The sequence below is a fragment of the Rhincodon typus genome, chromosome 5 (assembly GCF_021869965.1).
Source record: "Rhincodon typus isolate 14 chromosome 5, sRhiTyp1.1, whole genome shotgun sequence".
Taxonomy (NCBI): domain Eukaryota; kingdom Metazoa; phylum Chordata; class Chondrichthyes; order Orectolobiformes; family Rhincodontidae; genus Rhincodon; species Rhincodon typus.
Window position 1 is genome coordinate 119,246,277 of NC_063336.1, and position 17,064 is coordinate 119,263,340.

At 39.7% G+C, this 17,064-nt stretch overlaps 1 protein-coding gene across 13 annotated transcripts in view; it reads right to left on the minus strand.

The window, feature by feature from the left end:
* LOC109913001 (putative Polycomb group protein ASXL2) overlaps positions 1-17,064 on the minus strand; it is a 245,321-nt gene that overhangs the window by 39,191 nt on the left and 189,066 nt on the right. For 11 of the 13 annotated variants that reach the window (XM_048596839.1, XM_048596836.1, XM_048596838.1 and 8 more), the window contains 2 exons: positions 12,193-12,307; positions 6,068-6,208 (listed from right to left, as the gene is read on the minus strand). In XM_048596839.1, the coding sequence (XP_048452796.1) occupies positions 6,068-6,208; positions 12,193-12,307 (256 nt within the window). Of the gene's footprint in view, positions 1-6,067; positions 6,209-6,305; positions 7,410-12,192; positions 12,308-12,394; positions 12,510-17,064 lie in introns of those variants that run through there. The other 2 variants (XM_048596848.1, XM_048596849.1) reach the window with 2 other exon arrangements.

Here is a 17,064-nt window from a genome sequence, read left to right on the forward strand (position 1 = left end):
TCCAACACTTAACCATTGAATTTTTGTACTCTCTCTTCAGGAACCTCCTAAAATATCTTTGATAGTGTTTATAATCTCCCATTTCCTTTACATTCCTTCATCTTCTGTTCAGAATCTGCCCCTTGGTCAAACTTTGCAGCCTCCCATTCAACTTTATAAATGTAACTGAAACTTCTTCAATGCAATACTTTAAGATCGTTTTACATATTATTTAAAATTCTTATTCAGAGGCCAAAGTAATCATTATCAAGCCAATGGAAGTGCCCAATTGGAAATATGATTATTGTTAGAACTCTTTATAGTAGTCAGTGAATGAGGAAACTAGAAGTAAATATTTACTGAGTATCAGAGTTACTCACAAGGTGAGGCATTGCAAATATACAGCTACCAATTCCCAGATGTGTGATAACAAGGTGTAGAGCTGGATGAACACAGCAGGTCAGGCATTATCAGAGAAGCAGGAAAGCTGACGTTTCAGGTCTGGGCACTTCTTCTGAAGAAGGGTCCACACCCGAAACGTCAGCTTTCCCGCTCCTCTGATAATGCCTGACCTACTGTGTTCATCCAGCTCTACACTTTGTTATCTCAGATTCTCCAGCATCGACAGTTCCTACTAGTTCCCACTATCTCTGAGTGAGTGTTAATGTGTGCGTGTTTTTTTAAAATTAACTTGGACATGGCCATCAAATTCTGAGGTGGGACTTGAGCCCAGACCTTCTGGCACTGAAGTAGGGACACTCTCACTGCACCACAAACTCCTTATACAGAAACAGTTGGCAGGATCCAAACCTGTAAGGTGATCCCAATGGATTTCTACTACAAAATATGAGCAGATGTAGGCATTTTAACCTCTTGAGCCTGAACCAATCAATACGGTCATGGTTAATCTGTTTGTGTTTCGAATTCCATATTCCCAGTGGTGCACACTAACAAATATCATCCACCTCAAAAGTATTCAGTGACCCCACTTCTACCACCTTCTGAGGCAGAGTTCCAAAGTCACAGAACCCTTTGAGAGGGCGAATTTCTCCTCACCTTTATTGTAATCCATCAGTTTACCACTCAGCCATGACTACAGACTTGTTCATCGGGCACAAAGAATAACTTGAACGCTGGGCTCTCAGGTTAATAACAGCATTCTAAAAATAACGAAATAATCAAGGGATAGGAAATAAGCACAAATACCACCAGAGAAAAAGTACTGGGGACATTAACGGGGCTAAATGTCTGGACTTGTTGGGATGCATCCTACGATTTTAAATGAAATAGTTGCAGATAGTGGGTGCCCTGGTAGCAATCTTCCAAAAACCCTGAGACTCTGGAAAAATCCCAGCGGATTGGAAAACCACCAATGTAACACCCTTATTCAAAAAAAGGGAGAGAGACAAAATAACGTAATTTTAGGCCAGTTGGCTTAACATCTGTATTGGGAAAGTATTAGAATTTATCATAAAAGGTTTAGTAGCAGAACATTTACAAACAGAAGCAGGGTGAGTATAGTTTCATGAAGGGAAAATCATTCCTGACAAACATACTAGAATTCTTCGAGGAGGTAACAAACAGGATAGATTGAGGGGAACCAGTAGATATAACATATTTAGATTTTCAAAAGGTGTTCGATAAGGTACTAAACACAACAAAACTTAATAAGAGCCCAGGGTCTTTGCATATTAGTACGGATAGCAAATTGGTAACTGATTGAACATGCAGTGTTGGGATAAAGGGGACATTTTCAGGATGGCAGTCTGTAATTATGAAGTGCCACAGGGATCAGTGTTGGGGCCACAATTATTTAGAACATACTTTAATGATTTAAAATCATAAAGTGAATCTATTATAGCTAAGAATATGAATGATACAAAAATAGTTGGGAAGGCAAGTTGTGAAGATGAGTGTATAGAGGAAGATAGGCAGGTTGAGTGAGTGACTAAAAAACCTGACAGATGGATTACAATGTGGAAAAATGTGAGGTTATGCACTTTGGCAGGAAGAATAGAAGAACTGAACATTATATAAGTGGGGAAAGGCTGCAGAAAACTGCAGCAGAGAGATTTGGGGATCCGAGTGCATGAATCACAAAAAAAAACTAGCAACCACATTCAGCAGTAATAGGGAATGCAAAATGAAAGTTGGCCTTTATTTCAAACGGGATAACATTCAAAACTAGAGAGGTCTTGATAAAACTATACAAGGCACTAGTCTGATCACAGCTGGAATACTGCGTCCAGTTTTGGTCCCCTTATTTAAGAAAATATATACTGGCATTGAAGGAAGTCCAGAGAAGGTTCACTAGACTGATACCACAAATTGAGGAATTTTCTTATGAGGAAAGGTGGAGTAGTTTGTGCTCATTGGGGTTCAGAAAGATAAGAGGAGACCTCATTGAAACATACAAGATTCTTGTGGGATTTGAATGGGTAGATGCTGAGAGGTTGTATCCCCTTTGAGAGTCTAGGACCAAAGGGTATAATCTCAGAATAAGGAGTAATCCATTTAAAACAGAGACAACGAAGATTTTTTACTTTGAAGGTACTGAACTGGTGGAATTTTTACTTCAAAGGGCTGTGGAGGCTGGGTGGTCAAGTTGAGACAGATTTTTAATCAGTAAGGGAATCAGAGTTATGGCGAAAAGGCAGGAAAGTCAAGACGAGGATTATCAGATCAGCCACGATCTCAGTGAATGTCCTACTTGCTCCTGTGTCTCCCATGTCTCATGGGCTTACGTTTAAAAATCTGACTGAACTCTCCAGGTCTAATGATTGTATCATTCTGGGCTCAAGTCATTGACCAATTAGTGACCAAAACTTGTACCTGATTTTAATTTATACAATTAGGAACTTTAAATAGTGTTACAAAGGTTTATTCCTAAATATGTATCAGTTTCTCAAATAATTCCCAGACTCTGCACAATGTCCATTTAATGACTTTCTGTTGAATGTACAAAACTGTCAAAAATTAAATATTCCTCCGTTCACAACTGTTTAGCTGCTCCAATACAAAACTACAACTAGGTCCAAGTTTTCACACATCCTCAACAGGAGCTTTTCTTTGGAAAATTATCACAAACTCAGGGAGTAGCCTCATTTACACTGACAACAATGAGGAAGAACAGAAGCACTCCAGGGAATCTTGTTGATTTAAATCATGCCATCCAGTTGACTTTACAGTTTAGGTGCTTTCTAAATCAGTACTGTGTGACAATACTAGGGCTTTAAGAGGTGTATTTTGTCCCGGATTTGTTTTTGTGAAGAAAGGTTGAGGCAGAGGTGGCGAGTGGTCTGTTCCAAAGCCAATAAAATAAACAGCTTGTAAGGCCTTGGGTTTTTTAAAGTTGGAACAATAGAAGCAGCATGAATGGGTGGGGTCAAGCTTCCACAAAACCAGGATTTTTAGTTTTAGGTTTCAGTAGCAGTTGCTGGAATCTGGAAGCTGGATGTGGAAGCTCTTATTCCTCTCTCTGTTACAGCTAAAAACTGGGGTTCTCTTCTTGCTGCTAGAGTTGCATGTGAGACAATCTATTATACTGAATTTGCCTTTGCCAAGGGTGTGTTCATGGGATGTTACTATTGGAACAGTTAATTAGTAGTAGTTAATATATATTATTTTGTTAAGCATTTCAATAGAGTTACAGTTAAGTCAATTCTTTTCCTTCCTTTTTATTTTGTCTGTATTTTAAATATAAGTGTAAAAATAAAGGGTGTTTTGCTTAAAGTCAAATAGTTTGACCAATCAAGTTGCATCTGGAATGCAACACCTTACAGTTAACTTTAAACTGAGAAAAGGTTAGGGTCTAGGCTATCTACTTAATATATTTTGAGATGGTTTGGTCCAGTCCATAACAAGTGAATAAGTCAAACTCAATAAGCTGAATAAAACAGAGACTGGTTCACAAATTGTCCTTATAAAAATGTAACATTTCACACAATTGGAGCTGAATGAGAAATGCCCTTCAGTTAATTTAACCTGCTAACAACTCGTCAGTTTCTAACTGTAATGTGTCCTACACTAGTGCACTGTACTTCAGGCCAAATGTTGAGCAAACAGAAAGTTGATCTCTATACTTAATAGCAAATTGAATTTATATGGCACTTCTAATGTATAACAAATTCTAGACTGCTTCATAAAAACATAAGGAAAAAATAAATGCCAAGTCAGGATATGAGGAAGGGTGGCCAAAAGGTTGATCAAATGATTAAGTTTCATGGAGGGTCTCAAATGTGGCTCACCAGATCAGCTCTCGCCCACAACTAAGGAATTTTCCATTTCTCAGAGTAGACACCATGGAAGCAGATTGTCTCTACTTGTGGTTTTTTTTGAGAACTCTTGTATAATTTTGCTAGAAATAGCAAACACAGAACATATGCTTGTTATGTTTCTGATGCACTCTGCCCTGAATCTTGGGTTCAAATAAATTTTTTCATGACAGTTTATCCTGCGCCAAGTCCTTGCTGTAGCCATCCTTTGACTTCCAAACCCAAAACCTCTATCAACGACGAGGACAAGAGTAACAGATGGATGGGAACACCACAACCTGAAAACTTTCCTCTAAGTCACTCACCATTGTGATTGGAACTATATCAGCATTCTGCCTCCATAGCAGGGTTAAAATCCCAAAACTCTCCGTGAGTCTACCTACACCACATCGACTGCAATGGTTCAGAAAGGTAACTCACCAGAGCCTTCTCACAAGCAATAATGCCAAGACTTGAAATGCTGCCCTGACTAATAACACACATCCCAAGTTTAAATAAATAAAGATCAGCACTCACTCAAAATTACAAAATAACAACTTTATGGCTTGATACATCATTCTAATTCCATTTCAGTATTTCTGTAGGAGCATTTTCTTTTGCTTATTCAAGTGGGTGTCGCTGACTTGTCAGCATTTATTGCCCATTCCAAGTTGCCCATGAGAAGGTGGTGGTGTGTTGTCTTCTTAAAATGCTGCAGTGCATTTGGTGCAGGGACAACCACAATGCTGTTAGGAAGGGAGATTCAGGATTTTGACCCAGTGACACTGAAGGAACAGCGATATATTCTGAAGTCAAGATCGCGAGTGGTTTAGAGGGGAAGTGCAGCTGGTGGTGTTCCATGTATCTGCTGCCCTTGTCCTTATTGATTGTAATGGTTCTGGTTTGGAAGGTGCTGTCTAAGGAGCCATAGTGAATTTCTGCAGTGTGTCTTCTAGATGGTACACCCTGCTGCTACTGGGTGTCGGTGGTGGAGAGTGTGGATGTTTGTCCTGGATAATGTCAGGATTTTGTGTGCACCACAACTCCTCCTCTGTGCCATGTGTGACTCTGATCAGTTATGAGTTTTCCCCCAATTCCTACAGACTCCAGTTTTGCTGGGGTTTCTTGATGTGACACTTAGTCAAACGGGTTTGATGTTGGGGCCGTCACTCTCCCATCGTCTCGAAAATGCAGTATCTTTCCACATGATTGAATCGAGGCTGTAATGAAGAACCAAATGCTGTTTGACAGCATTGTCACTCTCCCCTCTAGCACTTTATTAACTGCACACATTATTTTTGCACTTTAATGCATATTTGAAGGGTAGGACATAAGTTCTCAAAGGATATTTCCAATGCAAGAATTTAATCATTTTAATAAAAACTATATTTGAATTTCAGAATGTTATTCCATATTTCTGACTTCTGTTATTGTCACAATTCAATATCACTTTTTCCTGATGGATGACTAGTAGCTGTACTCGAGCAGTAACTTTGCAATGACCAATTTCTTTCTCCAAGCTTACATTTACTTCAGTTACGTTAACAAGGCACATCTGAGACAGCTGAATTGCTTTTACCAGCAGCATCACTAAATGCTCAAACATTAAAAAGTTTGTTCCATTGCTCTGTACTGGGGTTCTGATTGGATCAGATGGATAAATAGGACACCCTTCCCTAGCCACCACACTGAGAGGCAAAAGAAAGTACAGCAGACAACAGAGATTGGCAACTTAGTTTATAACATTAATTCTGGGGATTTCACTAAAACGTGTTTAGCTGTGTGGTGTTCTTGTGTGTTTCCTGTTTTGACGGAATTGAAATGTTTAAACTCACTTGCATTGAGTCTGTCAGACCTCTGAGAGGGTTTCCTGCCTAGTCCTTGCAGGGCTTGGTCCATTTTCCCAGATGATGATGAGCTGGAGGTTGAATTCTGAGGACTTGCTGAACAGCCGTCTGATTGTTTAATTTCCCAACCTATAGACAGACACAATCTTTTTAAATTAAATGCCTGATTCAGACAATTCTGAAGAGAACAAGCATATAAAATGATATTTAATGAAAAAAAGCTTACGTCAAGCACAAAACAGAGACTTCTATTCAAGTTTGTGGGATATGTGCGCCTACAAGGATGTCTGAGGTTGAACTTCTCTCCCAATGCGTAGGGATTCTATAAGATAAAACCATCTCAAGACCAAACTGATCCACCATGCCTTGAGATGTGGCTGGTTAATGCTATGTTCTAATATTTGTTTTATAGCCATTATTTGCAACTTTATGTCTTGCTTGAGGATTTTATTGGCAGACTGTGGTTCATAAAGAAAGGTACGTGTTATGAAGGAAATGTTAAACCTAGGAGCCATCAGCGCAAATTCTCCATTTGCACAGCTTTACGCATGTTCAATTCATATAAAAAATCCAAAATTTGAATTGGGGAAAATACTAAGAGTCCATTATGAAAGGTCTGATTGCAGAGCACTTGGAAAACATTTACAGAATTGGGCAGAGTCGGCATGGGTTGACAAAACTGAAATCGTGTTTTGAACAATCTATTGGACATTTTCAAGGATATAACTAGTAGAGTTGATAAGGGAGAGCCACTGGATGTAGTTTACTTAGACTTTCAGACGATTTCAATAAGTTCCACATAAAGACTAGCATGTAAAATTAAAGCACATGGGATTGGGGGTAGAGCACCAACATGGATAGACAACTGGTTGGCAGACAGAAAACAAAGAGTAGGAATAAATGGGCCTTTTTCCGAGTGGTTGGCAGTGACTAGTCAGGTTACCACTGTGATCAGCGCTTGGATCCCAGCTGTTCACAATATCTATCAATGATTTAGGTAAAGGAACTAGATTAAATATCTCCAAGTTTGCAGATAGAACAAAGCTGGGGGTTGGGGAGTGTAGGGTGAACTCTGAAGAGGATGAGAGACACTTCAGTGTGATTTGGACAAGTTGAGTGAGTGGACAAATGCATGGTATTAAAGTATAATATAGATAGTGCGAGGTTATCCACTTTGCTAGCAAAAACAGGAAGGCAGGTTATTATCTGAATGGTGATAGGTTGGGAAAGGGGAAGGTGCAACAAGACCTCTGTGTCCCTCATACACCACTCACTGAAAGTAAACATCCAGGTGCAGCAGGCAGAGAAGAAGTCAAATGCTATGTTGACCTTCATAGCAAGTGGATTTGAGACAGGAGCAGGGATGTCTTACTGCAATTGTAGGGGGCCTTGGTGAGACTAAACCTGGAGAAGTGTGTGCAGTTTTGGTCACCTTATCTGAAGACAGATGTTCTAGCAATGGAGGGACTGCAGTGAAGGTTTACCAGACTGATTCTGGGACAACAGGACTGACGTATGAAGAGAGACTATATCAGTTAAGACAATATTCACTAGAGTTTAGAAGAATGAACGGTGAGTCTCATAGAAGCCTATAAAATTCTAACAGGACTGGACAGAGTACATACAGGAAAAGTGTTCCCAATGCTCAGGGAATTTAGAACCTGGGTTACAGTCTAAGGATATGGAGTCAGCCATTTAGGACTGAGATGAGGAGTGTCAGAGAGTGGGCAGCCTGTGGAATTCACCAAGCCGTTGAGGCCAAGATGTTGACTATTTTCAAGTAGTTGTTAGATGTAGTTCTTAGGACTAAAGGGGTCAAAGGGTATGGGGATAAAACAGGAACAGGATATAGAGTTGGATGATCACCCACGATCATATTTAATGGTGGAACAGGCTCGATGGGCTGAATTTTTATTTTGCGTTTCTCAGGAATAATGTACAATCCACATTCAAAATGGGACAGCAATTCATTTTACATATTTCATAAGCAGTTGCTAATGTAAATAATATAAACAAACAACAGTGAAAAACATTTATACACTGCTTATAGCTTTACAGTCACTGAACTCTGAATATTAAATACGGTTCTTTTATAGTTACCTTGGTACAGATTTATTCAACGTTTAACAGCAGTTATGGCATCACTTCTAAATCAAAGAACAAGGAACATTACAGCATAGGAACAGGCCTTTTGGCCCACCAAACCTGTACCAACACATAATACCTTTTCAAAACTAAATACCTTTTGCCTCTAAGCAGTCCATATCCCTTTATTTCCTGCCTATTTGTGTATTTGTCAAGATGCCTCCAAAACGTTGCTATTGTATCTGGTTCTACCATCTCTGGCAGTGCATTCCAGGCACATACCACCCTCTGTTTCAGAAACTTGCCTCTCACATCTCCTTTAAATTTACCCCACTTCTTCTTAAACTTATGTAACATAGTAATGACATTTCTACCCCAGGAAAAAGGCTCCAAATATCCATTCTATCCATGCTGCTCACAATTTGGTAATCTTCTATCAGGGTGCCCTTCATCCTTTGAGTTTCAAGCGAAAACAAATCAAGTTTGTCCAATCCAGGCAACATCGTGATAAACCATTTCCATCCCCTCTCCAAAGCCTCCGCATCCTTTTGGTAGAGTGGTGACCAGAACTTTACACAATATTCCAAATGTGGCCTCACTGAAGTTATATACAGCTGCAACAATGATTTGCCAATTTTTATACTCTATGCCCTGACCAGTCAAGGCAAGCATGCCATATGCCTTCTTGACAACTTTATCCACTTGCGTTGCCACTTTCAGGGAACTGTGGACCTGCACACCTCTATGTTAATGATTCTACTGGTTCTGCCATTCATTGTATACTTCCCTCTTACATTAGACCTTCCAAAATGCATCACCTCATATTTGTTTGGATTAAACTCTATCAGCCATTTCTCCACCCAAGTCTCCAGCCTACCTATATCCTGCTGTATCATCTGGCAATCATCCTCACTATCTATAGCTCCCCAACCTTTGTGTTGTCCGGAAACTTACTGATCAGACCATCTACATTCTCCTCCAAATCATTAATATTTTTTAAAAACAAGGATCCCAGCACTGAACCCTACAGAACACCACTGATCACAGATCTCCAGTCAGAAAAACACCCTACCATCTGTCTCCCATGACTAAGCCAGTTCCGGACCCACCCTACCAGCTCACTGTGGATTATATATAACTTCAGCCTGCCATGACTGATCATGTCAAAGGCCTTGCTAAAGTCCCTAGAGACAACATCTACCACCCTGCCCTCATCAATCATCCTTGTCACTTCCCTAAAAATCTCAATCAAGTTTGTGACGCACGACCTTCCCCACACAAAACCATGCTGCCTATTGCCAATAGGTCTATATTTTTCCAAATGTGAATAAACCAATCCCTAAGGATCTTCTCCAAAAATTTCCCTACCACTGATGCAAGACCCACTGATTAATTTCCTGGATTATCCCTGTTGCCCTTCTTAAACAAAGGAACAATATTAGCTATTCACCTGTTCTCTGGGAACTCGCCTGTGAATAAAGAGAATATAAAGATTTCATACAAGGTAAATGTTTTAATGTGAGACAAACACCTACATCTGACATTACCAGACCTATGATATTTCTATCATTCTGTTTTATTTCATTTCTACCTTTCCAGTTGTAGTCACTGAATCACCTGGAAGGATTTCTCTTGCAGCTCCCGCATTGTTCCTTCCGGTGTCTCACAAGAATCTATCCTTGGATCTGTCCCATTTCTCATCTCTATCTGTCTCTCAGGCAACCATCCAAAAACAAAGTTTCTGTGCTCAAACCATTTGTCTGATATCCAGTGCTGGATGAGCAGCATGGTCCTTCAGTATTAGGAAGATCCAAGCTGGTATCTTTGGTCCCCACCACAAACACCATTCTCTTGCATTGGCTCTATTCTGCTCTCTGCAAACTGTCAGAGGACAAACTAAGCTAAAGCTTGTGTTCCATGTTTGAACAAGAGGAGAAACATATCCAATGCACCTTTAAGACTGTCTATTTACATCTCTGTAACAGCATCTACCTCTTCCCTGCTTCAACCTAACTGCTGCTGAAACCCTCATTCATTCTGCATCCTAAAATGCACCCAGATCTAATACAACCATTACCCCAGTTCCCCCTGGTTAAGCATAGAGTCATACAACACAGAAACAGACGCTGCGTCCAACATGCTGACCATGTTCCAAAACTAAACTAGTCCCACCTCCCTGCATTTGGGCCATATCTTTCCTATTCATGTACTTATCCAAATGTCTTTTAAACGTTCTAACTGTACCTGCATCCATCACTTCCTCTGGCAGTTCGTTCCACACACAAACCACTCTGTGTAAAAAAAGTTGACCCTCATGTCCTTTTTAAAATCCTTCTCCTCTCACTCTAAGAATATGCCACCCCCCATTTTTGAGATCCCTCATGCTACAGAAAAGACACCTGCTATTCACCTTATCTATACCCTTCATGATTTTATAAACCTCAATAAGGTCACCTCCCAACCTCCTATGCTCCAGTGAAAAAAGTCCCAGCCTTTCCAGTCTATTTTTAAATCTTAAACCCTCCATTCTTGGCAACATCCTGGTAAATCTTTTCTAAATCCTCTCCAGTTTAATAATAACAGGGTGACCAGAACTGTACACGGTACTCCAGAAGAAGCAATGCCTTGACTTTAAAATTCACACCTCTTCCTATTTCGGTAATCATCCTTTTAGCCTTATAACCGTTTAAGAATTCCATGTCCTTCCAATTCTGGCTTCTTGAGTATCTGTGGTTTAATTACTTCACTACTGACAGCAATGCCTTTAGCTGTTGAGGTTATCAACTGAATTCCCTGAATCTCCCCACCTCTGCTTCAGTCTTTAGGACATTCCTTAAATCCTACTTCTTTGGCTCTCTGCCCTAAAATCTCATGTGGCTCAGTATTAAATCTTGTTTCATAACACTCCCGTGACGAACCTTGGGATATTTTATTCCAGTCACCGCATTATATCAATACCAATTCTTGTGGAGCTATTATGATCTGGAATATAAAGTCTGGAAGGATGATAGTGGGAGAAAGTTGAAAGAGAATTGATTAAATCCCTGAAGCTGAAACAATTGTAAACTACGGTGTAAAAAGCAAAAGTGTGGGCACTAATGGCACAGCTTTCTCAAAGCAGCAGCACATAAATGGGCCAACTGGCTTTCTTCTGCACTGCATCACATGATTATATGATTAAGCTGAGAACCATTTACAGGATCACTGTACAGGGACACTTTATGTCTCAGTACTGCTGCCACACACTGGGATCTTAGCCCAAATTCACAACTTTCCATTCATTAATTTTAATAGACTGAAAGTCACTAGCTGGGGACTTCACAATTCACTAACAACACGTGCCCTGATTGTAGAGGCAGGATATTTACTCCTCCTATTCTGTCCTTTAAAAACACATTCTGGAAGCAACTTCATTTGCATCGTTTCCAAATCACAAACTTCACACCTTAAACTACTCAAATTATGTGAAGCTTTGGAAACATCAATTTGTTTATTCAATGACTTTTAAAAACTGATTTGGTAATTAATTATTCCTAGATAACTCTTTGGAATGTCTGTACTTTTTCCACCATTATAGACTTTTAATTTGATATTGTTCAAATATCCTGTGTGAATAACTTCCTTCTGTTGGATGCAATGTTGTACAAATCAGAGTTTATCATGGCTTGCTAATAATGGTTAGCATTAGGATTTTCATCTTTGCAATGATATTCTGTTGTTTAAAACACTGCTTAGATCCTGTACACTGTACACCATTGCTTGCAGACTGTAATTGCATCAGCACATAAACTGCTTAGACTGTAACTACATCTATTCACTAAAACATCACTGTTATTCTGTACTCACATCACCTTCCAACCCACCATTCAGAGACTACTTAGTTTAAACCAACTATCATTGTAATATATTTCAATGTGGCATCTCTTCACAGATACACCGAAAACAACTGGGAGAAAACTGACATATTCAAAAACAAAATACCCACAATATTATTTTTCATCTTTGGGAAATAACTGCTTAAAGCATACCAGTCTTGGAAACTGTCTGGTCAGTAGCTTTGACAGACTTCAGTAACAGCCTTGGGTTGGAGGACACTGGTAGGCCAGGCCGACACTGCTTTCTCTGTTGCTGCTGTTTCAGGGCCTGTGGGTTGGAAAAATGTTCTCTGTAGTCAATTCAGAAAAGACTATTAATAGGAGCAAGTACACAGAAAAAAACACTTAAACCTACCAGCTGATTCTCCCCCATCTGAGACTCCAATATGTCAGATTGTAACAGATTTGCCCAAGAGATTCATAAAACCTCAAGAGATTTTGTTTAAAAGATCCCTTTGAAGTAATAAACAGAACAAAGAGATAAAAAAGACACAGGGATAGTAAATTGTCGTAAGGTACTATTGTATCATCATTACTAATGACACACGTTTGGCACAAATCCATATCCCACTACTGAATAAATAAAACAGAGAGCTTTTTGCTTTTGTGGCTCAATACTCTTTTCAGGATAAAGATCTCAAAAATCTCTGATAGAACAGAGTTGTGATTCAGTAATTCCCAAAATGCAGGTGCATAATTTATTAGGGTGTACTTTTGATTAGAATTCTACATAATTGAAATGATAAATGTGATTTTGTGATACTGTTATTATTTACAAACACCTCCTACAACATATTCTGGAAGCAGACATTTTGACATACTCTGAAATCACTCTGTACTGCCCCAATCCACTTTTCTGTTCCCCAGGTTTTGTGAATTTCTGTTGACTTGTGAGGTGATGAAGAGTTCCCTAAGTGCTTTTTGGTTTCCTACCATAACATCAAAATTGTAGTCAGATCATGCAACACGCAAGATAAATAATAGACAGAGGTTCCCTTCTGCATTTGAACAAAGTGCTTCTACAGAGGTGAGTCAATTCCTCACAAAGTGGATGGATTTTATGGAGTAAGGTTAGTAAATTTGGAGGATGCAAGATTTCATAGAGTCATAGCATCATACAGAATGGAAACAGAACCTTTGGTCCAACTAGTCCACACCAACTGTATTCCCAAACTAAACTAGTCTGCACTAGGCCCATATCCTTCCAAACCTTTCCTAGTCACGCACTTACCCAGATGTCTTTTAAATGTTGTAACTGTAGTCACATCCACCACTTTCTCTGGCAATTCATTCTATACATGAACCACTCTCTGTGTAAAAATGTTTCCCCTCATGTCCTTTTTAAACCTTTCTCCTCTCACCTTAAAACAGTGCCTCCTAGTCTTGAACTCACCCCCCTGCCTAGGTTTCAGTTTCCCCATGGCGTGTGGTGATGGCTGAGTTCAGTCATGGCATGTCAGGCTTCATGATGTCTGAGGTAAGTTTGTATTTGTAATACATTTAGATACATGAACACTCAGTGGTGGATTATATTTACAACAGAGCCCAAACCTTTTCCCATCACACATACAAACAGTGCATTTGACAGAAGAGCCTGCTGCCAGTTAGAAGTGGAAATTCTTGCTGCTTATCCATCCTCCGTTGAAAGATGGAGGCAGTAGTGTATGAGAATCTGGTGCCAACTGGTCTGCATTCGGTTAAAGGAGGTGCGCACGAAGCAGAGGCTTTGTACAGTTGTGTCTGAGGTCAGGGTTTTAATTGTTGAACCCTCTGGCACAAGGATAGACAGCAGAAGACTGGGCAGTTTGCATGCTGGCTCTGGATTGGAAAGCCAAAGATAGCAGTAGGTGTTGAAAGGAAGGTGTTAAGTACTAGCAGGAGTAGAAGAGGAATCTAAGGGAGAAAATCGGGCGAGAAGTGTGAAGGGCTTGGAATCCTGTGTGTGGTGAAGGGAGAAATGAAACAGTTAGTCAGTAAGAACATGTTGAAATAAAAGGATGGGGTCAGTGCTGTCAAAATATCGGTCCACCTCAGGGCATTGGCTGGCAGTGTCCTTGAAGGGCTTTGGGTTCACATTTCAGCACATAGTCACTGACTCTGCTCTGCTCTGCTTGGTTGTGACCAAAATGGATCAGATCAACGTGGAGACTATTTTCTAACTTAACTCAATTATTTCTATTTATAGGCCTAAAGAAGTATCTTTGTTCACATTCAGATTTGGAAGTCAGTTGAGAGCTCTGGAAATAGTGATTTGGGAATCTAGTCGATATTGTTTTTCTACATGATACCCTTGGATCTTCACAAAGAGTTGTTGGAGTTGTCAAGGTGCACTTGTGACAGGCTTCTGACAGATCCTTTCTAACAGTTTGTGTTCGGTATGAACATTGAAATGTTTAAAATAGGTATGTGTGGAAAAGTATTCTCCAAAGCAAGAGCTAACCAGGATTTTAGGACCAAACACAATTGCTTGTCATTCTGTAATAAGCATCGCATTCTGATGCAGTGAGCCCAAAGAGATCCCAATATTTAAAAACCCACTTTATGAATTAAAAAGTGCTTTTGAGAAATTGAAAACTATGCTGACAGTCATCTTGTCATATGAGTGGTGTCATTTTGTGGATGAGATCTCCAAGAGGGTGAATTTTGGTTGCAAAATTCAGAATTTAATCGGGACGAAAGGTTAAAGGAACTGAGGTACCTTTGTAAATTACCTTTATCTTGTAGTGCAAGTATCTTCTGTACTTTGTTCTGGCAGGATCAGGTCTAATGCTGTTTGACACATCAATTGATCTGAAGAAATTGGTTTGATTTAAAATCTTTTACTGTTGAAAGCAGGACCATATTTCCTTTCTTTTATTGTGAGCTGATGGAGCTTGAACTCATGCTTATGTTTAGTTTGCTTGAGGACCGCAGTGTTACATTTAGAAACATAGAAGATAGGAGCAGGAGGTGGCCATTCAGCCCTTTGAGCCTGCTCCACCACTCTTCACGATTATGGCTGATCGTCCAACTCAATAGTCTAATCCTGCTTTCTCTCCATAACCTTTGATCCCATTCGCCCCAAGTGCTATATCTAGTTACTGAGTCAAGTGCCTGTAGATGTTGTTGATACATAACAAAGGCTGTTAACTTGTGTCTGTTATGTGATAGTGCATCAATGAGATATTCTTTGCATGTGCCTACAAGTGCCTTTTGGAAAGATTTAATGGGGACAGAGACAATGACCAGTTGTATATGACTTTCAGCCCCTGTAGCTTTGGTGAAATCACATTCCATATCTTTGCCTCAACATCTGCCTATGAATTTACTGTTTCACCTGGCTGTTACCGCTCTGACATTAACTCAAATCTCTGTATTCTGATTTAATCCTTAAAGTGATCTTTGAAAAACTGGAAAATATATCATTTATTTAAATAGCTTAAATTCTGGCAGAATTTCAATGCAGTGCTGGTCCATGTTCAGTTATGCATTCAAGTTTTACTAGGCAGCTTTATACTCTTTAAAAATGTGGGTCTACAAAGGTTCTGTATTGCAGTGTGATGCTGTTCTTATCTTTTGTAGTTGTCTCATAGAACTTTTATTCCAGTGATTTTTTTTCCCCCAAGTACTCATGGTGCATAGTAATGAGGCAGCATTGCAGCACAAGAAAACTAGTAAGAACTTGCAGAGTGAAGCCCCCACATGAAACTCGTTGAAAATTACACTTGGCTGATTTTCTGTTAAGTATCAGCCACTTATTACTGGCCCCTTTGTTTTGATCCTTAATGGAACTGTGATAGCTACTTGCTAAAAGGAAATAAATATTTGTTGTTACTGACTATCAGGGCGTTCAAAAGAGGGGAGCCAAATCACCCGTCTTCACCTGGTTATTGCAGTCTTACAAAAACAAAAGAATCATGATATTCATTGGATTATTGTACCTTACTACAATAATAACTTCCTCTCAAAGATTTTGGAGAGTAGAAAACCTACCTATCATTCATTCAGCTGAATTTTACAGGGTGTAGTGCTTACTCTAATCGTGATGTGGAGGTGCCGGTGTTGGACTGGGATGGACAAGGTCAGAAATCACTCAACACCAGGTTATAGTCCAATGGGTTTATTTGAAAACACAAGCTTTCGGAGCCTCAGTCCTTCTTCAGGTGTTTGAGAGAGAGGCAGTATTAGACACAGAATTTATAAATAAAAGATCATGGGTCACACCACTGATGAGGATGTACTAACCAAACTGTTAAAACTTCAATCAGTTAGAAGGTGTTAATTGATTAATATGTATATCTAAATTCCCAAATTCCTTTCAAGTCAGACAATGCACGTTAGGTGTGAGGCTTTGTTTAGAAGTGGAAATAAGACCAGTCTGACACCAAACTAAAACAAACAAATTCTAAACAACATAACATGCATGTTAGAGATAATAGGAACTGCCGATGCTGGAGTCTGAGATAACAAGGTGTAGAGCTGGATGAACACAGCCGGCCAAGCAGCATCAGAGGAGCAGGAAAGCTAACGTTTTGAGTCTGCACCCTTCAATGCATGTTAGGTGTGAGGCTTTGTTTAGAAGTAGAAATAAGACCAGTCTGACTCCAAACTAAAACAAACAGATTCTAAACAACCCAACATGCATTGTCTGACCTAAAATATCACCTCTTCTTTACACTGATAAAATGTTTAGTTCTCACAGGGCAGGAACTTGACAGGACATCTTAGGTTTGTTTAGTACATCCTTATCAATGGTGTGAGCTTTTAATCTTTTACTTATAAATTCTGTGTCTGATACTACCTCTCTCACTAACAGCTGAAGAAGGAGCGAGACTCTGAAAGCTTGTGTTTTCAAATAAACCTGTTGGACTATAACCTGGTGTCGTGTGATTTCTGACCTTGTCCACTCTAATGCACCAGAAGGAAAGTCAGAAGGAAGCCAATGGACCAAGAAGATGAGATAACAAGGTGTAGAGCTGGATGAACACAGCAGGCCAAGCAGCATCAGAGGAGCAGGAAGGCTGACGTTTCGGGCCTAGACCGTTC